This window comes from Pteropus alecto, unplaced genomic scaffold (assembly GCF_000325575.1).
Source record: "Pteropus alecto unplaced genomic scaffold, ASM32557v1 scaffold21, whole genome shotgun sequence".
In the NCBI taxonomy this organism is placed as follows: Eukaryota; Metazoa; Chordata; class Mammalia; order Chiroptera; family Pteropodidae; genus Pteropus; species Pteropus alecto.
In genome coordinates, this window is record NW_006436282.1 from 16,692,636 (window position 1) to 16,720,491 (window position 27,856).

General features: G+C 37.0%; 1 protein-coding gene and 1 non-coding gene across 3 annotated transcripts in view; one reads left to right on the forward strand and one right to left on the reverse strand.

Moving 5' to 3' along the window:
• Positions 1–27,856, reverse strand: part of IGF2BP3 (insulin like growth factor 2 mRNA binding protein 3) — a 111,945-nt gene that overhangs the window by 66,987 nt on the left and 17,102 nt on the right. For both annotated transcript variants that reach the window (XM_006911992.3, XM_006911993.3), the window contains exon 3: positions 13,899–13,947. In XM_006911992.3, the coding sequence (XP_006912054.1) occupies positions 13,899–13,947 (49 nt within the window). The remainder of the gene's footprint in view (positions 1–13,898; positions 13,948–27,856) is intronic.
• LOC112479964 lies at positions 8,992–9,097 on the forward strand. Its single transcript, XR_003046387.1, has one exon. It is a non-coding gene; the product is annotated as a U6 spliceosomal RNA (small nuclear RNA).

A 27,856-nucleotide genomic window follows, 5' to 3' on the forward strand; every position in this document is an offset into this window, starting at 1 on the left:
AAACAAAAGTAATGGCATGTTAAAAAACACTTCTGTGACTAATTTCTACTTCACTAAAACTCAATGACCTAAGACAAGAAATTTGCATTTCATTTTTTTATATCTACCATCCCCACCTCCTTGTCCCACCCTGCTTGCAAAAAAAAAAAAAAAAGAATCCAGTGAACTATTAAAAGAAAAAATCTAGGATAGAGTTGAAAAGGTTCCAACCAAGAGATGTTCCGTGTGTATTGACCAGCTAGTCCACACCAGACACTGTTTGGGGTCTTCGACAACAACACGGGAGATGATACAGTCACGGCCCCCAAAGTTTAGAGTCCGGGGTGGGGAACAGACATAAGACAGAAGGCAATTAAAATATAAAATGCTAAGTAGTAGTACAGTGCTAAGTACAAGAGAAATACAGAAGAGACACCTAATCCAGGTACGGCAGAAAAATATAAGAAAGGCTTTGTGGAAGAAATGACTTCTAAATTGAGAGCTAACTAATTAATAGGAATTAAGAAAAACAGAAAAGAGCAAATGGATTCTTGGCAGAGAAATGTGTATGGCAAAAGCCCCAAAATTACAAGAATGATGGGGTTGAGGAAGTAAAGCACATAATAGAGGATGAGAATTTCAGCCAAAGAATGAATCCCTGGAAGTTTATTAATTCATAAATACCCTATGGGGCAAGGCCCTTGCGCCACATGCTGGTTCTTACAATGACCTAGAAAGGACCCTATCGTTAACCTTTTCACGGATGGGAAAGAGGCTCTGTATGTTTGAGTCACCTTTGCTAAGCCTTAAGTCTGATGTTGAACTGCAGTTATCTTTTCTCTCACGTCTCTCAAGGCACCAGGTATCAACTGGCCTTAACTAACACACACCTCCTTTTTCCTTCTTATCTGATAGAAATGCCACATCCTCTATGCAAAATGACGGGCTGTATCCTGCAGAGACATCTCCAGGTTCATAAGAACTTAATCTTCATGTGTTCCTCCGTGATGACCATGCCTACTCTTCGGGACTGTGGTTCCACCATTTATTTGACATTTGAATGCTGACCACCCTGTGGTTCTACTATAGTAGCCTGAGTAATAGTACCAAATGCTAGGTCTTCCTCCTAATCTCTGAAATCTATGGATGTGACCTCATAAGGCAAAAGAGACTTTGCAGATGTGATTAAGGATCTTGAGATGGAGAGGTTATCCTCAATTATCCAAATGGGCCTGACGTAATTACAAGGGTCTTTATATAAAGGGGCACCAGAGGAGTCAATTCAGAGAAAGGCCATGTGACAACAGAAGCAGAGACTAGAGTGATGCACTCTGAGGATGGGGAAAGAGGCCACAAGCCAAGGAAGGCAGGCAGCCTCTAGACGCTGGAAAAGGCGAAGAAACGGTTCCAGAAGGAGCCAGCCCTGCCAACACCTTGACCTTAGCCCAGTGAGGTTGATTTCGGACTCTTCACTTCCAGAACTATAAGAATAAATTTCTGTTGTTTCATGCCACTGAATTTGTAGTAATTTCTTACATCAGCAATAGGAAATTAATATATCTATGTTTACGTTAGCATGTAAAACAAATTTCCTGTGCCATCAGTCACCCCTGAAGTGCCTTAAAATAGTGCAGAAAAACATTAGGGGATATATATAAAACAAGAACAGAAATGTTGACGGTCTTTAAAGCTGAGAACATGGGGGTTCATTATACTATTTTCTCTATGTGGACGCATTTGAAAACTTCCAAAATAGAGAACTGAAAAGGTCACTTTTAAATTCCTAATGAGGTGCCACACTTCTACACTTTCCCTAAAGTCTTTGTGACCTCAGGTTGTTGTAATAAATACCACAGAATGAGTCTCTTAAAAAGAAATGTATCCCTCACAGTTCTAGAGACTGGAAGTCCAAGATTAGGGTGCCGGCAGGGTTGGGGTCCGTGTGAGGGCCCTCTTCCTGGCTTACAGTCACCTTCTTATTGTGCCCTATACAGCAAAGAGAAACCATCTCAGTTTCTCTATTAATTCCTATTAATTCTCTTCTAAGGGCACTAACCCCGTTCACAGAGCTCTACTCACGTGACCTAATTCCCTTGCAAAGACCCTCACCTCCAAATACCACCACACTGGGGATTAAGGCTTCAACATATGGATTTTGGGGAGACATAAACATTCAGTCCATAACACCCGCTAAGGCCAGATGAGTCCATTTTTTCATTGACATTAAAATGAATTATTATTTCATTTAACACTAAGTCAGGTTATTGGCTAGTAGTTATGCACACGTGGTATAAAAAGTACATGTCTCGAAACATGTTCTCAGTGTGCATAAGAGGCACGTGGGAGCTGAGCAACTGAAGAAACACTCATATTTCCCATATCCCATTTCCCCAGGATGGAGGATCACGGAATAAAATGGTGGAAAAACTTCCCCACTCAAAATATTCCATACTACCTTTTTTTTTTTTGCTGACCACATATAGGTGAACCCGTCTAAGTAAGATGAACGGTTCCACCATAACTCAGCGCTGAGCTATAAATGAGCGGTTGGTTTTGGCCTCAGAGAGCCCGGCGGACTTTGTCCTGCTCCTTCGGGGAACACATTTTAAGAGCCACAGTGCTGTCGACAGAGCTTCCTCGCAGCACAGCGCCGCCTCTGCCACGCCGATAATCACAACTAAAGGAGCCCTTCTGACTAGGCTGATCCCACCTCGCAAAGCAAGGTAGGTAATAAAATCCTGTCCTTCAACAGTCTTGTGTTTTTCATATACATCAAAAGCTTTAGGAAATACCTAAAGGCCCAAGCACTGCCTTTTCACTTCAGCACAACTCCCAAAGCTACCTCGTGACTCTGTGCCTGGGTCCATCCCAAAAGTACTTACACAAACACACACCAAAGCCAACCATACACAAAGGAAGGACAACACTGGATCAGGCGCTGAGATGCTATCAAAACTCAGACTATTAACCTGTGTTTGAAGGGAAGATCCCTATGAAAGCCAGGTACTTGTTCAGCTGACCTAGAGGAACCCAAAGGGAAGAAAAAGAGGAGCGGTCACATTTGAGTCACTGTGACAAAACCATCGAACTTCTCCTCCAGCAGGACTAGCATTCTCTCCACAGATCCACAGCAGAAGCAGGTACAGGCTCCCTGCTAAGTATCACCATCAGGATCACCAACATGAAATGCTGGACACATTTCATGATCCAGGACCCTCCCAGCCTTGTTATAGGAATTATCTTCAATCACTAAGAGTCTCATAGTATGAAAAATGTCACTGGAAGACTTCTGAAATTAAGGTTATAAAAGTCACTGCTTCCCTGTGGGTTTGCGTGGTGAAGGTGCATGGATTTCAAGCAGACAAAGCTAAAGAGGAATCAAAACCAATTTGAGTTATGCCTGTTAAAACTACATTGCAAATTTCTACCATGGAATAAAAACGCCTCTCCCATAGTGAAGGCAGTTAGGTCCATTTCCATTATGAAATAATACTTTTATAAATGGTAACATTTATGAATAACAAAGGAGGTGTTGGGAATAAAACATTTGAGCATTTGGCTAGAGAGAGTAGGACTGAAATCTTCTAAGAGGATGAATTTTCAGAAACGTACATTCATTCTGGGTAACTTTGGGGACAGAAAAAGATAAAGAGTCCACACAGTGGCAAGAAGTGGATAGTAAGCATTTAGAAATTTTTACAGCAGATTGACAGGAATTTTATGTCTGCTGACTCTAATAATAAAAATCAGGGCTTGTCTTTTTGACTGACTTTAAAATTTCAGGTTTCTAATAATTTTTGTATTTTATACAAAGTCAGGGATTAGACATTTTTTAAAAACTGGACCTTCCACACAGCTGGGGAAGGAATGAACTAGAACAGTAATTCTCAATGGAGAAAACTTCGTTGCTTAGGGAGTGGTTTTAGAAATCTGTGGGTCTTTCGGTGTGGAAGAATGGGGCTTCAGTAACACTTGACAGGCAGAAACCAGAAAAGTCATACATCCTGAAGTGTTCAGGGCGGTCTTACACAATGAGAGAGACGCCCCATGTCCTGCACAGTTCTCGAAAGCCTTTGACATTCACCTATACATAAAGCTCATTTATCTGAGCCTATAACCTAACATAGTATTTATAGTTTAGTTTTAATTTAATTGTTTAGTTTGGAATATATACTCTATCTTCCAAAACTGCCATGACCATGTAAATCAAGATACTGCTGTATTTTGGTCTACTTATCACTACTATAAAACAACAGGACTCTGAATACCCATATGGAATATCTGTAATATTAGCATCTATATTGGTTCACTGAAGGTCATTCTACATATGGTACAGGCACTTGATTATTTCACTATGTCTTAAGTTCTGGTCATGCCCAAGTATTTATGTGTTGAAATATTATTTTGTATAAACTGGTTTCTCCTTTCTGGTATTACTAGAACATTATACTGAATTTTAAAGTATATGGATAAGTGGGTTACATTTTCTGTGAATTTCATTTCAGGATTATAATTGAAACATTAGGAAATATTTGTTTAAAAGAGGGTGCAGGTCTGAGGGTTAAAAATGCAAGTTATTTTAAATATCTAAGAGCTCATTACAGGTAAAACATAGGAAGAAATTATATCTTAATAAGAACATGGATGAAATTGGTGTTCAAAATCATAAACAGACTTGTGGGGGATGTGAGAGGTTATTCTTATTTTTACACATGAGGTAACAGAACTACATACAGCAGTGGCTAAGGGGCTTTTAGGTCAGGTTACCTGTTTTAAATGCCACAGGGCCAATGCTAGCTGCAAGACCTCGGTACATTGCTCCATCCCTCAGTTACCTTCCACCTCCCTCCCCAAAGTGGGGAGAACACTATTTCCTTCCTCTGTCTAGGGTCGGCTGGAAGAATCAAATGACATCCATCTAAAGAGTTTTGCATACTGCCCTGCTCATGCTTAGGGCTCCCCGCGCATATGCTATTAAGTTGACCAAAACTTAAAGGCAGAATAGTAAAGAAAAGAGGGAAATGAGAACTAGGAATGTGATAGTAAGCACGAAAACAAGAAAAAACCAACAAGTCAAATATAGGCCCTGCTTTTTATTAGAAAACATCTGAAATAACGATTCATTACCATCGACCTAAGCTAATTAAACAATTTCAATCTTTTTTATATATGCTTGTCCATGGAGGAGTGGTGACACAAAACATTAGACCAAGAATGAATCTAGCAAGATGAACACAGAGATCTCTATCTGGCTTATGGTCATGCTCTGAAAAGCACCACATGACATTCTCAGTACAGCCAATGCTTACTGAACACTTCCTTTTGTCTACCACACAAGAACCAATTGATAACCAAGGAATCCTGAAAAGATGTCCATGCATGTATACTACACATCTAGGAAAGACCACAGAAAATTATAGCCTTTCTCATCCCCACATGGGAAGAAACGCTAAACAGTAACATTATGTTTTGGATAAGACAAAGTAGGCCATTCAGCGATGCAAAAACACAAAGAGGGAAAATGCTCTGAATACTGAGGCAGCCCTGCTTTCTGGTTGATGCTAAAATTAGAAATAGGATTAAGGGTGCCCTGCCATTCCCAATTGGTTTACTATTCCAAACCTCTGCCTAGGGACGTCTCCCCCTTTCTCCATGTTAACCCCGACTATTTTGTTCATTAACATCAGAAGTAGGAAGCCAAGAGGAAAAGAGCAACAAGTGTAGATTTTTTAGACACTTAAATTTGAAATGATCTCTTTAGCATTCCATACACATGGCTAGTGCTGAATCACAGAGCGTGCCTGGAGAAGGCATGGAGGGAGGCTCTGTGCCCGTCTCCTACACGTCTCTTCCATTTGGCTGTTCCCGAGTTATATCCTTTTGTCGTACGGTGGTTAAAAGAAGGAAAGCAAAGCTCTTTTCTGAGTTCTGTGAGGCTGTCTAGTGAACGATGGTCGTCGGCCAGGTAGCAATGTGATGGACCTGGCACCTGAAAGGCAGTTTTGTGAAATGGAACTAAGCTTAAGCTGTGGAGTCTGACACTAAACCCAACAGTTAGTGTCAGAAATGAATTTGTACGACACCTAGTTGGTGCTGGCGAGTAGAAGTGGTATTGGAAAAGACACCGTGTATTTGGTGTCAGAAATACTGTAAGTAAAAATGACACAGATCCTCTCTCTCAATGTTCAGCAAACCTCTTGCTTCACACTGAGAGCAGAGAAAACAGCAATGGTTTTGAAGGCTCCTGTGAGTTTAGAACATAAAGATCTACTGACCCCATGCAGAAAAAAGATGTGGTTTTTAAAGAGGCTTTTTAAAAGGTACTAGTTGTTTGGCCATGGAACATTAAAGTTTGGATAAATATTACCTTATTTCCCACCCTCAAGTAGTTAACTTTTTTCCTCTCAATTTTTTTTCATGGGATCATACTTATTCCTAATTGGCAGTCTGAACTTTGAAGCAGTATAGGTATCATGTAAAAAGCTTTGCCTGCAACACAAATGAGAGATTTATTTACCAATTATTCCTTCTTGGGTGTGCCAATGACTGCAAGTAAATACTACTGAAACCAAAGACTCTCTTTTTTACAACCATAAACAATCTGTTTGTGGTTGTTGGTAGTTTAACGTAATTCAAACAGAAAAAATCAGTTGTTTTCATTTGAAGAGTTACAAGGCTCATTTGCAGATTATGAAATTAAAAAAGCAAGTTAACATCTTGGCACTAACACAGAATCTTAAAATAAGTGCCCAGACACTTCTAAAGATGGTTTTAAAGCTTGAGAACACAAAGCAGGAGCCCTCTGTGGTCACCCCTCATAGGATAGTTATGCCTACATGTTATTTTCTCCACTTACACATGGTAAAGATGCTTAAAACGATTGACTTATGACTGAATGCTCTGCAAGGTGATGGCCATGGGTACAAGAATGAACATCAAAGGAAGTGAGGTGGTGGGGGACGGCTAAGGACACCTAGTTTCCTGTGGCCAGAGGGCAAATGGGAGAAGGAAAATCAAGAATGACCTCATGGCCAAGCCCGTGTGACCTAAGCAATATTAAAATTCACAGAGAAAATAAAGCAATGATTTGAGAGGGAAAGAAATTCGGTTTTAGACACTTCAAGTTCAATGGATATTCAAACGAATGTTTGCTTTCAAGCAGGAAGCAAAAAATAAAATAAAATAAAAATTTTTAAAAGAGTAGAAACAAGTGGAATTTCCAAGAGAGAAAAAACAAAGTAACAGAAATGTTCACATCAGGAATAACGCAGAAGAGCAGCCGTAACGAAAACCCGCAGGGAGTGGAACAGAGGGCATAGATGTTACCAGGAAAATGAACAACCAAGGAAGCGCCAATGGATCTGGTCCCAAGTGGAGCACGATCACACTGGGGTCTCCAAATACTGGGCTCCTTGGAGAAAGGGCTAATTCCAGCCTTGGATCAGAAAACGTACAAGATAAACCTGGTACTTCTTGAACCAAAAATCAAGGAAGTTATCAACCACTGAGGTGGCATCAAAAGAACCCTGGCACTGTCTTGAAGAAGCTCCACATGGCTCTCGGGTTAGAATAATTTAAGTATCGGTATGAATGATTCCAGTAATTTTGAAACCCAAATATCTTTAACTAATGACCTCATAATCATACACACAAAAACTCACTGGTTAAAAAAAAAAAATCACTGGTCATCCTTGTAGGATGCTAAGGCACCCATATTTATAAAGTAGGAAATAAATGGAAAGAATCAAGCATTTGTCCTGTCTCAAACTTTTCCTCAGAGTGATCAAATAACTGATGAGGACAAGTTCCTCTTCATAAATACATTCCAACTAGCAAATGAAAACATTGTAGAATTAGAATATTAACATCCTGCAAACACACAGTAATGAATCTAAGCAATGATCAATGGCATTTCCTATCACAGAGACAGACATTATATTATGGACCTCCTGATAGAAGAACAGATAACCACCTATTACTTTGTCTTTCCAAATGGAAAGCGAACTTGGGTATAATCCAAGTCCCACAAGGGTCTGAGGAACATGTTGAGGGATCACACATGAATGTAGTTCAGCAAACTAAGAACAAACCAACTTCAACAAATATGATGCAAAAAAAGCAGGGGTTGGGAGAACCTATTGTTAAATGTCTTTAAAAAAGATCTTGTTTGGATCCTGACTCAAACAATCATTTTTTTAAATTGAGATAATCAATGAAATATGAAAGATTAGATTTGATATTTGAGAATTACTATTAATTTAACATGTGAATGTTTAAAACAGACCATTATGGGTTGAACTGTGTTCCCAAAAAAAGTCATGTGATGAAGTTTTAACTCCCAGTACCTTAGACTGTGACCATACTTGGAGAGAGGGTCTCTACAGAGATAATCGAGTTAAAGCGAAGTCATTCAGGTGGGCCCTACCTAATCCAATATAATAACTGTTGTCCTTATGAAAAGGAGACATTCAGACAGACACACATACAGAATGCCACCTGAAGATTGGAGTTACATTGCCACATGCCAAGGAACTATCAGAAGAGAGAGGCCTTGAACATATCCCGCCCTCACAGACCCTCAGAAGGAACTAAATGTGTCAACACCTTGTTATCAGAATTCAAGCTTCCAGAACTGTGAGATTAAGTTTGTTGTTTAAGCTACCCGCTTTGTGCTATTTTCTTAAAGAGGCCTTAGCAAACTAATACATAGACATTATCTCCTAGAAACAAATATTGAAGTATTTACTAAATGAAGTGATGTCTTCATTTAGAGAGCAGAAATAAATGCCTATTTTGAAGGATTTGCTTCAAAATAACCTGGAAAAGGGTGAAGAGGGTAGAGTTATACACAAAAGACTGCTTGACCATATATTAAGAGTGGTTGATACTGTCATTATATCGGTTTCTCTAGTTTTGTGTATGTTTGACATTTTCATAATAAAAGCGCACGGAGGCCTTTCAGGTGACCATCTCAGAAGAACCACGGAAGCACCAGGCAAAAGGTAAGGCACCATGCTCACCTCAGCAGCACATATACTAAAATCGGAACAATACAGAGAAGATAGCATGGTTCCTGTGCAAGGATGACCCACAAATTCGTGAAGCATTCCTATTTTTAATATAGTGGACAATTTGGTGATGGACAGAGGGGAGGTCGGGGGGCTGGGAGAATAGGGTGAAGGATTAAAGAAATACAAATTAGTAGTTGATAGTTGGTCACAGGGATGTGGAGCACAATACAGGGAATGCAGTTAGCATTAATATGATGGCGAGGTGGAGGGCCAGGGGAGGGAGGGAGCCATTGGGGGGATCATTTTATGAACTATACAGATGTCTAAGCAATGTACTGTATACTTGAAACTAATTTGAATAAATTTTTTTTAAAAAGTTCAGGCATCATAATGCAAGTGCATGATAGACACGTGGAGGTGGCAGCTTGGGAGCAGAAATAAATGCCTCATCTTCCGCTCACATCCAGGTGATCGGGAAACTCCGGGATTCCCCTGCACATCTTTGCCAGGTCATTTCTAATGCAGCAAAGTCTGACCCGTGCCAGGGCAACGATGCACAAAGAACTCTATTGACCACAGTTCTCTAAACGGAAGAGTTTACCAAGAACTTCCCCCAAATAATCTGTCCAAGCCCATTCATCACTCATAACCGCATATTTCCTCCAGACCTGGGGAGGATCCAGTTTCTATTGGGTTCACTGTCAAACATTCAGTTGAAAGCTGATAAATGATTATATTACAAGAAGTAGAAACGTGCCTTCTGGGGGAGGTTTTCTGTTTGAGTAATCTGATTAAGGGCAGAAACTCTACCCTTCCCAGGTGTGACCCTGGGCAAGTTACTTCACTTCTCTGTACCTCAGCTGCCTCATCTGTCAGGTGGGGACATGGGACTGTTATGAAGATAAAATGGGTTAATCCAGCACCCAGCACGTATGTGCTCCCTAGGTGTTGGCTATTTAGGGGCCAGTGCTCAGAATCAGGCCATCATGAAGGAAGATCACCTCAAACTGCCTATCGCGTTCCTTCAAAATTAGTTGGTGGAGACCAACTACCTCTAGCAACTGTTCATACTCCAATTCACTGACGTCACAGTGATTTTCAAAGAGGTCCACAAAACCTCCCCAGGGGGTTCCCCGGGGGCCAAAGAGGGAGCCAGCAGGCAAGGTGCCATCTTTGTTTAGCTCTGCCTTTATCCATATTCACACACCAGGCTTCTGCTGTACCATCTCCTTTAAAACGTTTGAAAAGCACCCTACAGTTATTTACAACTCTAAGATGTCTGCTGCAGAAGGCAACCTTTAAAGGGGTTACTCCTAATAGTCAACATCAATGCCTCTGGTGACCTCTTGCTCAGTTCATGGTCTCTGTCAGCACCACTGTTACTATGAACGTCTTTCTGAGACAAAGTACCTCATACTGTGAGCATTACATTGTCAATTACACTTAAATGCTTTGGTCTCAGTCAGTTTCTAGCATTAATTCTCAAATTCATCATGGACCAAATAACCTCTGACCAGAGTGCCGAACAGGAACCACCACGTAGAAAATGAAAGCCAGCTCCTTCCCTTAAAGACGTCAGCATCTACCAGGGACTTCACCTAACGGCCCTTCACTCCACTGCCCTTGTCTAAATCTCTTCCCTTGGAAGTCATTTCACCTTCCATCCTCCAAGACAGTCTTCCAATTCTCAGCACACATCCGCCCAAGGGTTACTATGAGGGTTCTCTCTGAGCCGTTTTACATTAACTGTGCTATTGTTTTGTTTTCCGCCTAGACTAGATCACATGGCATCACTACTTTCTTGCTTCCTTCCTTCTTTCTTTCTAAATAAAAACTCCTTTGGTTTCCCTTCTGCCAGAGCCTAGCTTAATAATACTGCTGTTTCTACTTCCTCATAGAGCAGCCAGGTCTCCTGTCATCGATCTTTCTTACAATAGTCACAGTAGATTTGGAAAGAAAATAACAAGATTTCATTGAGATTTTACCAACTTTAAGAAAATTTCTGACCTCTACGACTCACCCCCATTAAGCATTCTTTTAAGCATAATGTGGATCATATCATTTCTCCATTATAAGTTCTTGCCTCAGCTCACAAGAAAATATCCATTTTCTGAGGTTTCCACTTATTAGAGTATATCTTTCATTACGGTCTGAAATGTGGGCATCTTTCTAAAGCTTTGGCCTCTACCAGTGTGGACGTGACTGACCTGACTATAACTGACAGGGAAGTTCTGCTGCTTCTCCCTACTACTTCTTACCATTAATGCGACATCACCAGACTACAAAGGAATACAGAAAGCCAAGGGTTTTCTAATATTCCCTATACCCTAGAACTCAACTTTCTCCAAACTAGTTACTAGGAGCTGGGTTCAAAACTAAGAAGCCGAGCGCAAAATAAAGTGTTCTGTTAAGGCAATTCTTTGGCCCTACGAAAGAAGAGTCTTTTAAGATTTCCTGTAAGATTCACTTACTTCCAAAAATTGCTTCAAGTTCATACAGAAGCACCAAAAAGACCCCTAAATCATTAAGGTAGTAACTCTTTCGTGGGGGGCGGGGGGAGAGGTGGAATGATGCTGCAATTTCCAACCTGTAGCTTTAGTCTTTCATTTTTAATTTACTGGTTACTTGCTTTCCATGTCAAGAACCTGAATGTCAGAAGCCTGGATGCAATCTGAGGATGCTTCAGTTGCGAAGACCCTCCACCCTTTATTGCCCTTTGTTTAGCTCAGGAGATGGCTTCTGCTTCCTTTCCTGAATCATAGCAGACTACGCACGAGGCAGAAACGGATCTTACAACGCGGAAACCTCTCCACAGCATCGTTTGTCCTGTGGAATGTCCCATATTCCGGACTTTGCTAGCTGTTCCCTGGTGGCATCATTTAAGTTGTGCCGCTAGCTTCTATATTTCTTGTAAACTCAAAATTAGATTGAAAGTGAATCCAGTCAAACCTCTATTTCTCAGACAACAATATTTCACCTGTGTCTTTTTCCTATTACATCAAACCAGAAGACACGGAACGTCTAGTCACTCCACTTTCAGTGTTTCTAAGATTAATTAGTAGATCCAAAGTCTAATCCCTCCACTATAAAGGGAGTCCAGATCTGTAAGTACAAAATTATCACCGTCTAAGATAAGGCTTTGGCACTAGACAGCCAGCACACTGAATACAAATAAAATGTTATGCAAAGTGATTCATCTCAAAAAGGAAGTAACAGATGGCATTCATTCAAGTCTTCAAGGAAAGGAAACATCACAACAGCTCATCCTACTCCTGACAAGCCCTCAATAAATTTTGTTGTTGATCAATATTCCAAACAATCATGTAAAAAATTTTTAAGTAGTCAGAAGTCAAGAGTTTCAAAGTCTAGTTCCAAACTTCTTGTAATTTAGTATGTGTTTTTACTTAATTATTTGAATCCTGTATGACCATATTTGCCTATTTGAAAATGGAGATAATGTCACCAACTTCATCTTACCTCCAAGGTCTATGGGGAGGGTAAAATGAAATAAAAGTTAGGTATGGCAAAAAAAAAGATTTATTCTCATAAATGAGGTTAAATTTTACCAAGAATGAAGAAGAATACATAAACTAAAAACTTGAAAAACCGCTAAAAATACACTAAACTGCTTAAAGCCACTGCAATCTAGATTTGAAGAAATAGTATGAATGAATTAAAAGGAAACTGCCACTTGCCTACAGCTGATATGCTACTAGTCTATTAATTCACTTAAAATTGACTACTACCATTTGATTATTTCGTTGAAAGCTACATTACACTAGATATAGTTCCCAAACAGAAATCATATCTCACATGGCCCAAGAGGATCAAATCAGTAAATTTAATACCATAATACTTGACTTGTGGACCCATCCTCCAAGCCAGTGAATCTCCCAAACGAATCTTAATCTAAAACAGGAAAATGCATTGAGTTTAATATTATAAAAGTCAGTTTCCATGTAAAAAAAATATATACTTTTTATACATTACATAACTTGAAAAACAGTCAGCATTTACCAAAGAATCAACTCCTCCTACAAAGATTGAACTCAATAATATTGTTCGGAAAATAAATGCTGTGTAAAATATTCTGAGCATAAACGATTTGTTACCCACTGGGACCTCAGAGAAACAGAGTTCAAACCAACTTCCCTCAACTCACCACCAAAGAAACCTTTTAACCATATTTTGCATTTGGATGAAGGTTCTGGTTTAGTGACTCATCAAATGTCATTTTACACCCAAAGCTAGTTACTCGTGATTTTTTTTATACTAAAAATACGTAAGAGCTGAGAAATTTTCCCTGCACCACTGTCTCAGGTAGGTTTTAAGAACTTTCAGGTTCCTTCATCTGGAAGAGCCAACAGACAGTTTCTCTCTTCAACCACTGGGGTCCTCAAATTCTCGATTATGACATCATTATCATGCTTTGGATATTGCTGACCCAGGCTAATCGAGTGTACTAAATACTTTGTATTTGTACAGTCACTATAGAGCCACCATCTGAGCAAAAAAAAAGCAGAGTAACATTTTAAAATAAAGTATAAGTAGCAGGTATCTGTCTCTTTAAAATTTCGCCAAGGAGAGAACTTCATATTTAGATACAACTGGCAAACTCGTCAGAAAGATTTTAAATAAACAAGATCTTGTTGGGGTGGGACTGAATGAGGAAGATTACCCAGTTTACCCAAAAACCTATGTTAATTTTTTTTTTTTAAAGTAACTCGAAGAGCAATTTTTAAAAGATAATAGTGTGCCCTCACGAAGAAAAGCCCACAGCAAGACAGAGACCATGAGAGAATGTTGAGTTCTAGCACAAGAGCTGGAGGAAAGGAGAAAAACCTTTGGAACAACTAACAACAACAGGCTTAGTACTGAAATCTTAATTTTAAATATAGAAATTCTTACCTCCCACTGTAAGTGAGGCGGGATATTTCGTATCTGAAGTTTCCGAATCCTGCAGAAGAATTAAAATGTTTTTAAAAGAAAACAAGCACATAAAGGCAAAGACATTAATAGTCAACATGGATGTTTAGAAACTACTTAAAATATTGATTTTATATTAACTACAAAACCAATATATATAGTAAGAAAATGCAGCCCGAGAAAGCAAAAGTAGACAAAGTTAATCAAAGGGTACATATTGAGACCATTTAGAGATCCAGCATCATTACATTGTTATGGCTTATTTTTAAATCCATTAAAATTGGCAGATATGTTTGAAATACATTTCGTCTGATGACTATATTCTAAGTTTAAACTCTTTAGCCTCAAATTAAGCATCATGACACAAACAAAGCTTTAGTGCAGACGTTGTTAATCTGAGATCTCAGCCAAGGGGTCCACGGACAGAATCTGGGAAACTTGGATGGGGGAGAAGGGAAAGGGGAATTATTTATTTTTCACTACCCTCTAACTAAAAGTTAGCACTTCTTTTCAATTATGAATGATGACATTAAACCACAATCGAATTATAGTACTTGTAATTTGGGCATCAACATAAATCAGATATTTTCATATCGCATTAAGTTGTTGCAGATCTCTAAATACCACCTACACTCATTACTGTGAAATTTAGATGTGTTGCTAGAACTTGTTACTCCTTATGTTAAGAAGCGCATATTACTGAGTTTTAACATTTTGCTAACTACATTTTAAAATAATTGATTTCCTTATAATCCTATGTATTTTTTTTACACATTTAAAAACATCCTGAGAGGTCTATACATTTCGGGTAGCCAAAGGAGTCCATAGTACAGAAAACATTACCCCCACCACCTTGGTTGTTCAAATGACCACGTATAAAAATATACACATATAATGTACAGTAATATCTATTTATTATATTACTTATATATCTATAAATGTATATCCCTTCTTCGACACCGCCAGAGGGAGGAAATGGGGAAGGGTGAGGGAGGTTAATTATATGAGAATGTAGTATAAACGCCACACACCAATCACCCCTTTAGAAGGGAGAGGAATTTACAGTCAACTTTAGCGGTCCCCAACCTTTTTGGCTCCAGGGACTGGTGCTCCTATGAGATTCTAATGCCTGATGATCTGAGGTGGAGCCGAGGTGGTGATGCTAGTGCTGGGGAGCGGCTGCAAATACAGATGAAGCTTTGCTCATGGACCAGTACCGGTCCACGGCCCGGGGTTGGGGACCTCTGAACTAGCTACTAAAAAAAAAAAAAAAAAACTAGCAATTTGGGCTTCACATCTCAAATGAAGTAATTAAATTACTTCGAGAATTAGAACTACTGTTAGTCTTTCTTTCCAGGTCAAATAATCCACTTATTTTGAAGGACAACAGCAATATACCAGCTTAGACAAGATTCATAGTCCTTTGTCTATGTCCTTTGTCTCTTCCATCCCTCCCAAAGCATGAAAATAAATGCCACAGATACCACCTATCCCTTCGGGAACTCTAAAGGATATACAGACTAACCAAACTCAGGTACATCCTGTTTGTGTGAAATGGAGGAGGAAGGAAGAGCATTTTTATGAGACAGTAAAACAAAGCATGATCGTCAGGAGCAATATACCAGAGAGAGACAGAGAGAGAGAGACTGTCGAATTAATAAAAAAAAAATCTTTTAAACACCCCTCAGTCTCAGAATTTACATATGAAATGCTAGTCTGGGATTTGTTTCAAAATAACTCATGCACTAATAATTTTAAAAGCTGCACGAGTGCTTTTGTGTAAGTTTTGTATTTTCTATAAAAGACTTAAAAAATATATCCTAAAAAAAGATTTCCAATATATAGATTTCAATACTTCTACATATTGCTTTAGCTACCAGAAAAGTTACATTGTATAAATGTTTATCCTGGATAACCAAGGAAGAATTACTACACATATGCAAGTACTAATCTGTTTTCATCAAACATCAGACACAGTAAGAATTAACAGCACAATGTTAAGAAACTAAGCATTCATTCCCCATTGGACTTATTTTTCTGGGTATATATTACTGAAAAATTTTCCCAAAAGTACATGTGTAAGTGTACATAGAGAGTTTTGGTCAACTAACAGGCAATTATTCATATGACGAAAACCAACATCCACTTCACAGGTACACCAGAAGTCATCCATTAGCCAGGTTTCCCAATACAGTCTTCGAAATATACATCTAACACTTATTTACTTATTGGAAGCTACTCCAGAATCATTATCTGTTCAGTTTCCATTGTCTGATTCTCTCACGTTTCATTTTGGACAAACATCAGAACCGTTTTCATAGCTGGTGTTCTGACATCAAGAATTGTTTTTTTTCTGTAGATGTACTCTAATGCGCATCCCTGAAATCTATACAGTGTTATTAACCAATGTTGCCTCAATAAATTTAAAAAATGTTTTTAAACGTGTAGAAATATCTTCAGTAACACTAAGAACAGAAGCAATGCAGATTGAACAACATTGAAATGGGGGGGCGGTAAGAACTGTTCTTTCCCTCTTACCCAATAACTAATCTTAAACTCTGCAGTTTCACCTCTGGCTCCTGTACCCACAGCCCACTCTTAGTACAAGAGTCAAAAGGCTCCACGGTAACACGGGACCAAGCAAAGGCCTGAATTCTAATCGTCCAGCTCATAAACACCAACTTCTGACCTGGAACGTAGTAGAGAAAATCTACCCCACTTAGCTATGCTTACCAAGTTGGCCGTACACAATTAAAACACTGTCACCTGCTTCTCTGAGCTCCCATCTCCCCTATGAGCTTTTAGAATTAAGTAATATTGAGGTGTGATTCTAAACACTTAAGAGTCAAAAAAATAATAATAATAAAATAGATACTGATATTGTTTCTACGATAGGATTACCAAATCATTAAAGTTTGATTTAACTACCACGAAATAAGTCGGTGTTTCACCCCCTCCTAAAACCAAGAGTTCTAACTAGCTCTGTTAATAGCAGTTCTTCCCCACCACCACCCCCAAAGATTTTACAGTCTAGCAGAAGACATTAGGCATTTTAGGACCGTCTTAAAGTGGTGTCAGTAAATACAGGAAAGTGGAACCAACGTTGAGATTGAGGAGTGAATCAGGTAGACTTCAGGTGAAGAATCCCTGTGAGTGATTGAATCCTAGTTATTAGACTGACATTTAGGAAGTCACATGTAAAGAAAAGCATATTTGCTGCAACGCTGCCAGAGCCTAGTGAATTGAATACTGAATGGAGGAAAGACAAAGTATGCTGTTCCCTGAACTGTACAGGTAAAGAGATGACATTCCAAGTGTGGTCTAAGAACCATTTACATTAAATTACCAGGAGGGCTTACTTGAAATGAAGATTCCAGGGCCCTAGGGCAAACTTCCTAAATCAGAATCTGAGGGCGGGGTGGGGGAAATGGGGTTTCACACACAGGGATGTTTGGTTCCCTGAGGTCTATTTAACAGGGCAAGTTCCTTGAGGACAACATTATCTCTATCTTACTCACAGTTGTATACTCAAGTGCTCAGCAGATTGCCTGGCTCATAACTGGCAATAACTTAACATTACTTAAACAAGGAATAAAGGAAGAAAAGTCTCTGTAAACATGACAGTGCTAAGTGAGAATCTAAGGTGACACTTTGGTCATCCCCCAGCTCCTAGATCTCCAAGAGAACAACATCCATGTTTCAGTCCCCTTAACTAAAACAAAGGTGTATTTATCTTTCAGACATAAACACCTTATCCCCTCATCTATGCAGAGCAGTCTGATGACGGTAAGTGTATGGGTGCAAACTGGTCCAAAGCCAGGGAGTACGGTCTGGTAGAGTCCAAGAAAGCCTGAATGTTCTACGTGCTGCTCGTACTTCCGACGCTTATAAGTACACAGTGCCATCTCTCTTTCTCTTGGGAGACTGAATGTTCCTTCAAGAGGGGAATTATAAAGTTCTCAGACTTCCTTAGGGTATGTGCAAGGTAAGACGCTGTTCAAAAAAAAAAAAAGCTGAATAGGGCAAACTGATTCCTGAATAACCAAAGATTTCTGTAGCCTTCATGCTGAGATTTAATCTGAAAATGTACCAGTGTTTCAACCAAACACAAAAAACACACACAGTTCAACATGAAGGATGATAGTTCTATTTAAATAAAAGGCTCACTGCCTGTGTGACTCAAAGTGTCGCTCTTTCAAAAGTATAACATTAACACAATACAGCAAATTACACATATCTTCCTTGAAAATTAGGGTGGTCACAAGGGAATAAAGTGCTCAAATACAAAACCTCTAATTTGTTTGAGTCACACTAAAATTAATCATTCCCATATTTTTCCAAAGTTAAACTAATTTTACAAATGCCATTAGATTTTTTTTCCAGCAAGGCTCTTCATATTCTTAACAAGGGATTTTAGAAGCTGAATATCTTAAAACCACCTTGTCCAATGGAATAGCCACTAGCCACATGAGGCTCTTGGTACTTGAAATGTGGCTAGTCTAGTCCAAATTGAATTGTTCCATGAGTGCAAAATATATAATAGATTTTGAAAACTTAGTACCAAAATTAAAGAATATAAAAGTTTTCAATATTGACATGTTAAAAGATTAAAATTTTAGATATATTGGGTTGTATAAAACATTACAATTAATATCATCTGTTTCTTTTTATATCTTACTGTGGCTACTAGAAAAGTTTAAAATTTTTACATATCTATAAAATTCACATTTTTCAATTGCAGAGAGCTGATCTAAAACTTCGTATACTTGATATTCGAAGGCAAAACGGATAAAATTTTGTTTGTCAAGGAAATTTCAGGAACAACCAAGAAACAAAGTTTCACCATAACTAAGTGAACTGTACCTGCAAAAAGTGATGTTTTAAGATGACTAAACTTTTCAAAGTGCTGCGCTTTGAATATAGAATGTCTCCACATCAACACTGTTTATTTCATATTACTGCCAACTGGATGTGGTCCTTATCCACGGCAAATTCTTGGATTTGTTTTTTAAGTGGAAAAGTTGCAGTTGATCATCAGTTATATTACCTTCTCACCCGCTTTAGAAATCACAATAATCCCACCACTAGAATCTGAAGAATAAAGAGTTTAAATGCCATCCTGTTTCCAAGAGGTAGTTATACAACCCATGTGGTTTATATTTCCAATTTTAATACATTCTGTATAATCAAGTAAATGAAATAAGCAAACAATGGTTATCGCTCACAAGAGACTATGAAAATTCTGTTTCATACAACGGAAGAATTCTTACACAGCAAGAAAACAAAGAAGGTAGACAAGTTTAATCCACATATCTGTCTGACATTCCTCTTCCTAGGCAACTCGACCCTTGCTTTTCTTCCAAGATATAACCATACTAGCTCTGCAGATAACCCTTCTCTCTCCCACATAACACATACTATAGAGGTAATGCTAGTTTACCAGTATCTGATAGCAAATTGTTCTTGCTTAATAAGCTATTCTACCTTCTAGTGAGGTAACACACACACACACACACACACACACAACACACACACATGTTTACATTACTTAAGAAGAACAGGTTAAAGAAACTATGTTTTACTTAAATAACACACACACATGTTTACATTACTTAAGGAAGAACAGGTTAAAGAAACTATGTTTTACTTAAATGCAACATGCTTCCCCATCTATACCAATATTTTCCCCAAACTTGAACTTACATTGATAAACTATTTAAATCTGTGTTATCCTTTAAACAAAACAAAAAAACCTCTTGGCCAAGACATTAAAAATTTCCCATGTCTTGTCTATGACATGTCTGCCAACTTAAAAAAAAAAAAAAATCAAACTTGAAAATGATCAAGTCTCTAAATCTATTGTGTCCTCTGGGACAGAGAGTAGAGTACATGTTAAAAGAAACCACATCAGCAAAGTCCAGACCCTGGGAAACTCTCCAGCACAAATATCTAAGTTTTTTTTAACAAGTAAATTTCAAAGCAAAAAGATGAGGAATCTAGACATTAAAAAAAAAAAAAAAAAACTAAGACCTATCGGTCAATCACAATGTGTGAAACTTATTTAAATTCTAATTCAAATAAACTGGAGTTGGGGGCCCAGCTGAATAAAACTGGAGTATTTGATATCATTGTGGTACTGCCTATGTTTTTAAGTTCTTATCTTTTAGAGATACACACATTCTAAAGAATTTAGGGATGTAATATGCTTGCTATCTTAAATTTGCTTCAAAAATCATCAAGAGATCCAATAAGGCTGGTCATCAGCTGGTGATTCTTGAAGCTAAGTGAGGGGTATAGCAGGATTTATTATTCTATTATCTCTACTGCAGTACTTTTGAAATTTCCTTTTTCTTCTTTCCTGCTCTCTAAAATCTAGAAGTCACTATCTTTACAAATGTTAAATTTCATCAAAACCAAACTCTGGGCTTGTTAGTATTTCGTACCACGAGGAAAGAGGTTTTAGAAGAAAAAATGTAATTTAAGTTTACATGACTGATAGTAAAGAAGCTTTAAGTGCTTTTCTCTCACATAACCTTCAATCACATTAGCATTTCTCATACTGCAGAAAAACCAAAAAGTCCTAAGATTGTTATATGGGACAATAGTCTCCTTTTCTTGTCTGGAAAGGATAGTACAGTCCACCCTCTGTCAGGATTCTGCATACATGGATTCGAAACTATCCAAGAGGGAAAAAAGTTATATTGTTGCTGATGTGTACTATGTAGTTAAGTCTACAATGACTGCATCTGTACTGAACATGTACAGATTTTTTTCTTGTCATTATTCCCTAAATACAGTATAACAACTATTTACACAGTATTTACATTATATTAGGTATTATAAATAATCTGGACTAAGTAATTTAGATATTAAAGTATATGGGAGGCTATAAGAAGGTAATATGCAAATACCACACCATTTTATATAAAGGACTTGAGCATCTTCGGATCTGGGTATCAGCAGGGGGAACCAATTCCCCCATGGAGACCAAGGAATAACTGTACATTTAGGTACACTTTACTGCAATTAACTACAGTGTAACTTCAAATGTCAAACATTCACAAAAATCTTGTTTTATAACTTAATGTATACTAATGAAATTTTACTGTTCATTTAAAAGGAATCTTTTGTTACATTAGGACAACAATTCTACACAATTCACATTTGTGTCAATTCTAATACAAATAAGAGATGCTGCAGAGGAAAAGTCGCATCTTCTAGCCAGGAAGACTGAAAGCAACATCCAGAAGAAGATCAATCATTTCCAGATTATTTCTGCCACAACTACAATTTAATGATAAATTTTTAAAATGTCAATAATATTGAGAACAAAAATAACACATACCATTTATTCAGGAACTCCTAATGGATCAAAAACCACATCAGGCATTTAAAATACATTTTCATCATATCCTTACCCCAACTGAGCTAAGCAAGCATTAATACTCCCACTTTACAGATTAAGGAAACAGCCTCAAGATATTATTTTAAGCAAGGCCAAAAAGCAGGCAAATCCAAACTCCTAACTCTAATTCTCATGCTATTTCTACCTTAATTTTAGGTGTCTACTATTTGGCTTCTGTGTAAGAAAAAAAAAAAAACAGTTATACAGATCTTCAAGAAAACTGTCCAATATAATCATAACAATATAAATCCTAATCTCCTAGAGAAAACACTAATTTTTTAATTTACATCTATATTTTATAGAGGAAGCCCAAGGACATCACATAAACACAGAGCAGATCATTTTAAGGTAACCAAACATCTGACCTCATCCAGCAGCTACTATGACACCTGAATAAGACAAATAGCTGTACTGACAATAAAAGATCCAACGCATATTATATTTCGAGAAGTTCCCTTCTACTAGGAAGTCCTATCAAGGACCCGGCATACTTATAATAGTTACTAGAAAATATCTTAAAATTATTAAGCATTAATCTTTTAGTTAAATAAGCTTTATAATAATCTAGTTGTGTTGTTTTTTTCTTTAGAACTTCGGTAACTATATTTTACTTTTTCAAATTATATTCACACTTCCGATTACATTCTTTAAAAAAAAATGACAAATTTCCAGGAGCAAAAATGGTAAAATCTACCTAACAAAATAATTTTCTCAATGCTAGAAAATTAATGGTTGTAATTTCCATCATATTTAAGAAGATGTTACAAAAAGTTAGAGTTCAATTTAAAAAGTGACATGTTAAAACTGTGCCTATTAGGATCATCTAGAATGAAATATCATGCTAATAATCACTGATTATATACAAAAACACACTACCTATGACTAACATCTCCAAGCCCATGGAGGACACAAATCTCTCAAAGGAAGAAACTCTTGGTCTTAATAACTGATGTAACTGGTCAAAAAGTTCAACATAAACCAAAAGAAAGGGGCACTGAGCACCAAAGGTATATAAAAGGCTCTTTCTTACCTTTGCACATACAGTACTCATCCTCAAGTGTACCCAGAGGACATCCATCTGCCCTCAGACTTTCTCTATAATATAGACACCAAGAGTTTAAAATGGCCCTTCCCGTCCTCCCTCTCCCCGCCCCGCCCCCCAACTCCTAAGCGCTCTAACCCTTTTTGAAAGCTTTACTATTAGGAAAACTATCACAAACTAAGCCTGTCATTAACAATCTATACAGGGCATTAAATTTTAGTGGGCTTGGCTTTAGACTTTAACACCTTGTAAAAATGTTGAAATAAAAGCTTATGTATTTTCAAAACACTTAAGAACCTGTTAAACGTTGACCAAGCACTTTAATTAATTACCTAAAGACTGACTTGTAGAAACAAATGCAAAACCTAAGTATCAGGACAGACCGTCCACCAGGGGGCAGCACACTAAGACTCTGACACACCCCTAACCAGCCATCTGTTCACCAGGTCTTTTTTTTTTTTTTTTTAAACCACAGTCTTCAGAAGGGCTGGGAAAGGATCTTAAGTTAGGTCAAAGTTTCAACCTTTTCTCTAAGAGATTCTACAGCATACATACACACTTGCATTTAGCATACTCTACTGATGATTAAAACTAGAACACGTCTTCAATTTAAGAGTACAATATCAGTTACAAGTATTTGGGATTCTAAATCTCTTTCTTATAGATTTATTCGTTAGGCATCATTTAAATAGTTATTTACTTCTATGTTTAGTATTTGGTATTTTGAGACTTGGGAAGGCTTTAAATATATAAAATGGGTAACTAAAAACCTAGCTGAAAAATTCTATCTTCATTCTGATACAAGCAGAACAAACAACAGGAAAAATACTATATATGTGTAACTTAGTCTCTTTTCAAGAGCCTGTAAATTCAGAGTCATGATAGTTATGAAACCAAACAAACACTATCAAAACAACCAATAAAAATCGAATCTGATTTACTTATAACCCACACATCTTAATAGTCTGTAGATAAAAAGAGAAACTTTCAGAATCTTAACAGCTCCCACCCCTTCCAGAAACTGCAAATCACCTAATTAAACAATCTGAAAGACTCAGTTCAGCTATGCATTTAAAGTTACTGCCAGTTATGACAATGGCTAAATTTATGTTAATGAACATATTCATATAAATTTGTTTTAGTTGAATAAAATTATTTTTTCATTTTTCTCTTGCAAAATTGTAAGATAATGCTTTTCTGTCTCCCTAGCACCTGGGCACACTAGTTGTCATTGGCAGGGCTCAACAGATAAATTGAAAGAAAATTGCAAATAAGCCGCAGAAGTCAAAAGGTATCAATCTCTTGAAGCAGATTATCAGTTAGCTATGGATTAATATTATTGTGGAAATTTTTAAATTTTGTTCAAAGTTAGTAATATAGAACTATAGTTCAAAAATCTTAATTCTTAGCATTTTTGTGTATTTTTAAATTATTGGAATAACAAGAAATAATACATAAATATAATCAGACTTTTGAGACCAGTCTCCAGATTTGAAAAAGTTTTAGTGTTTCAAATTTAATGAATAAGTTTAAGTATTTGTTTTAGGTATTTTGATGTTATTTTATTAAAATATTCATCCAGTCCTTTCATAAATTTAGAGACTTAGGGTAGCAGTATTTAAACCAAATTAAAAATTACAATAAAACTAGCTAACTAGAATTTTAAGTTTGATCAAGTCATGTGGAAGCAGCTTAGTGAAATTTTAATTTTTAAATTAGTTGCACTATCATAAAATTTAGAACTTGTTCTGAAAAAGTTAAATATTGATACACAAATCTAACACAACCAAAACTAAAATGTGTCAGATCTACATATTTAGATAGCATAGTGATATTTTTAAATAAACCAACTTTTTTAAGGTTTAAGACATATAACTAATCTTAGATATATTAGGCAGTATTGAATTACTAGCTTTAATTCCATTAAGACATTTAACAACATTTAATTATAGTTTATTTAAGAGCTATTAGTTTAAATGAGCCTATATATTTAGTATCAGCCAGGCTGATATGCACTAAATGTTTTAGACTTCCACTTGAATTAAAACACACCAGTATTTCACTTGTTAAAAATTCATTAATGTACACTTCAATTTAAAATATTTATACTTTTAATGGTTTAAAAACTAAAAAAAAAAAAACTAAAAATAATTTCCTTCTTTAAAATCTTGAACTATTTCCATTAAGCTAACAAATCAAATTTTAGTATTTTTCAGAATATTTTAATAAAAATTTTTCTACAAAAATTCTAATTTTAAAAATAAACAGCATTGCCAGTCAAAAACAGTCACAGGGATGTAAAGTACAGCATAGGGAATATAAACAATAATACTGTAATAACTCTGTATGGTGTCAGATGGATACTAAACTTATCAGCATGATCACTTTGTAAGTTATATAAATGTATAATCACTATGTTGTATACTCAAAGCTAATCTTGTGTGTTGACTGTAATTTAAAATTTTTAAATACTTTAAAAAATAACAGCATTTTGAGCACCCAAAAAAGCAGATTAAGAACACCATTAGAAAAATAAAATAAAATACTAAATATTAAAAATAAAATATTTAAAAGATTTTTAAAGAAATTTTTAAAAACAAAAAAAAGTTGGGGGGGAAGTACACTAACAAAATTAAATTTAGAGCATTAAATTAGTTCCAGTTACTATAACATATTATGTACATGCTATTTGAAAGGACTGCTCTACAAAACTAAATAAAATAAATAAAAGGACTGCTCTGAGCTTTTCAGAGGTTAGAGGCTTTTTCTTTTTCTTTTTGGTTAAACATTGTACAACACACTTCTTCCCATACTGATGATGGGGGTAAAACACATGTTGGAGTTTTCAAAACTTAGAATAATCTATAACAAGTATTAATAATGAAGCCTAACATATTTATTAATATCCCATTAATAACAAAGACATTTAAACAAGCCTTAATGTGTTATCACCCAGATGTGGGTAAATATACTTTATTCCTAAATCAAGACTCCACTATTTTAATAGTATGAACTATTCAATTACCACAATTTCCCCACTCCAGCTTCCAAAGCACTTTTAAAACTTCAAAACAATGAGGCAGAATTGAGTTAGTATTTTTTCTAAAATGTATGTGCTCATAGATACTTCCATATGTATACAAATCTTTCCCCTCAGAACACAAGAAACTATACAATGATTACACTTGGGGACAGAGAAAGAGATCATTTTAATCATTTTTATGGTTTAAATTTTTCCATATACATATTTGCTTGAATCTTCCAATCTTTTTAATTACCGTAGGGAAAAACTAGTTTTTCTTAATGCCTGTGGTGTTTTGTATACAGTATATTATCTCAAGAAGATAATTTAAGATTCCATTTGATTTGTTTCAGTGTGCACACCACTCGTCAAAAGACGTAAGATCAAACAGGAACACTGAAGAAATGTGTGACAATACTCTACCAATTTCACACAGACTATACTTAGTGCATCAAAATGCAATAGGCTGGGGAAAATGCCTGTCATGAGCTAAAATAAAATTTGGTGTAGAAAAAACCTACATATGATTAACAGTTACTATAAATAATGCACATACCAGACAACAGTTATTATTTTCAGTTGAAGAGCACAGCATCTGAATTCGGACTTAATGTGTCACATACATGAAAAATAACCTGATTTTTCACTAGTCATAAGTCATCACCAAAAGAGAGTCAAATATATCAGACTCATTGCACTTGGGCAGCTAAAGTCTGTTTTCAAGTAAAGTACAAAGCTATTCCTCTAAAATGAAGCACAAGCATGCAAAGATTTCATCTAGTATTGTGGATATTAGATCATAATGATTTTTTCATCTGTGCTGAATTTTGCCTTCAGCTCGCCACTCTAAAACACCTCTTACCTTAAAAACCCTCACTATGACAGTGACAAAATAATAGTAACATGTTATAATCTGTAAAATAAGAATCGGTGAGTCCATATTAAATAAACAAAACAAATGAAGAAAAAGCTGCTCCTTGGAGTAAAATTCCAACTAATAAATCTAGGAGAAATGACAAAAATAGAAAGTTGCCATTTGGCAGCCACTAGAGTAATAATATTTCAGGTTAAGAATCATCAATGAATGCAAAAATTAGTGAAGGTATGATGAGAACCTGGATCTTTACATTGTCTCAAAATATCCTCCTCAGGATTGTTAATGCAAAGGAGAAAACAGTAACATTACACTAAAGAAGCCTGGCAGATACCACCTTAACCAACTGGTCACAGTTAGCATCTCCACTACCGGAGCAAAATCGACATCTCTGTGCCTGCAGATGGGGTTCACTCAGGACATCACCACTTCTGTGGTATACTACCCAAAATACATAACTTGATTCTAACCATGGGGAGACATCAGACCAACCCACGACAGACGTCCTACAAAATAACTAGCTTATACTCTTCAAAAACATGAAGATCATAAAGACTAACAAAAGACTAAGGAATTGTCCCAGATTAAAAGAAACCAATGAAACCTCGCAACAAAATGCATTATATAATGTCGGATTGGATCCGCGATCAGAAAAAAGGACACTGGTGGGACAAAAGACAAAACGTGAATAACATCTGTAGATTAAACTAGAGAATCAGTGTTAATTTTCTTATTTTGATAATCTTGCTGTGGTCATGTAACAGAATGTCCTTGTTTTAGGAAATGTGCACTGAAACATCTAGCGGTAAATGGCAGTAGTTCTGCAACTACTTATTCTCAAATGTTCCAGAAAAATTATAGTCAAAATTAACATTTGAGGAAACGGGATGGAAAGTATATGGATCATCTGTACTGTTTTGGCAACTTTCTTGTAAATTGAAGTAAAAAGTTTCAAATCACAACCCTTCCCTTCCCTTTAAACTGCAACCCCTCCAACCACCACCCCATTTCTCTGATGTCTTTACAGGGAACTACTTGAAAGACTAGCCATACTCCCTGTCTCTCCCCCCTCTTCGTCCATCCATTCTTTCAAAAACCCATACCATTCAAGGTTTCAGCCCTACTGCCCCATCAAAACTGCACCCGCCAGGACACCAACGAAGATAATGTCGCCAACTCCATCCTCACGCTATTCTATATCATTTGCCACAGCTGATAACTCCTACTTAAACACTTTCATAAAGGCCTTCAGGTACTTCTTTCAAGATTCTCCTCCTACCTCACGGGCCTGTCCTTGGGCTCCATCACTGTTCCCCTCACCTGCCCACCATCCCCTTGGACCTCCTCTCTGCCTCCACTTACTATCTATTCTGTCCTATCTCCACATATTTAACAGGCATCTCAGACTTAATCTGGCCAAACTGAACTGTCTTCCCCTCTCCTCATCCTTTCAGATGCTTGAGCCATAAACTGTCAAGGTATCCTTGGTTCCTCCATCACTCCCTGTATCGAGTCCCTCCACATTCGCTGTTAGCTCCATCTTCAAAATAGAAGAGTCTATCCATTCATCCCCGCTACCACCACCTCAACAGCCCAG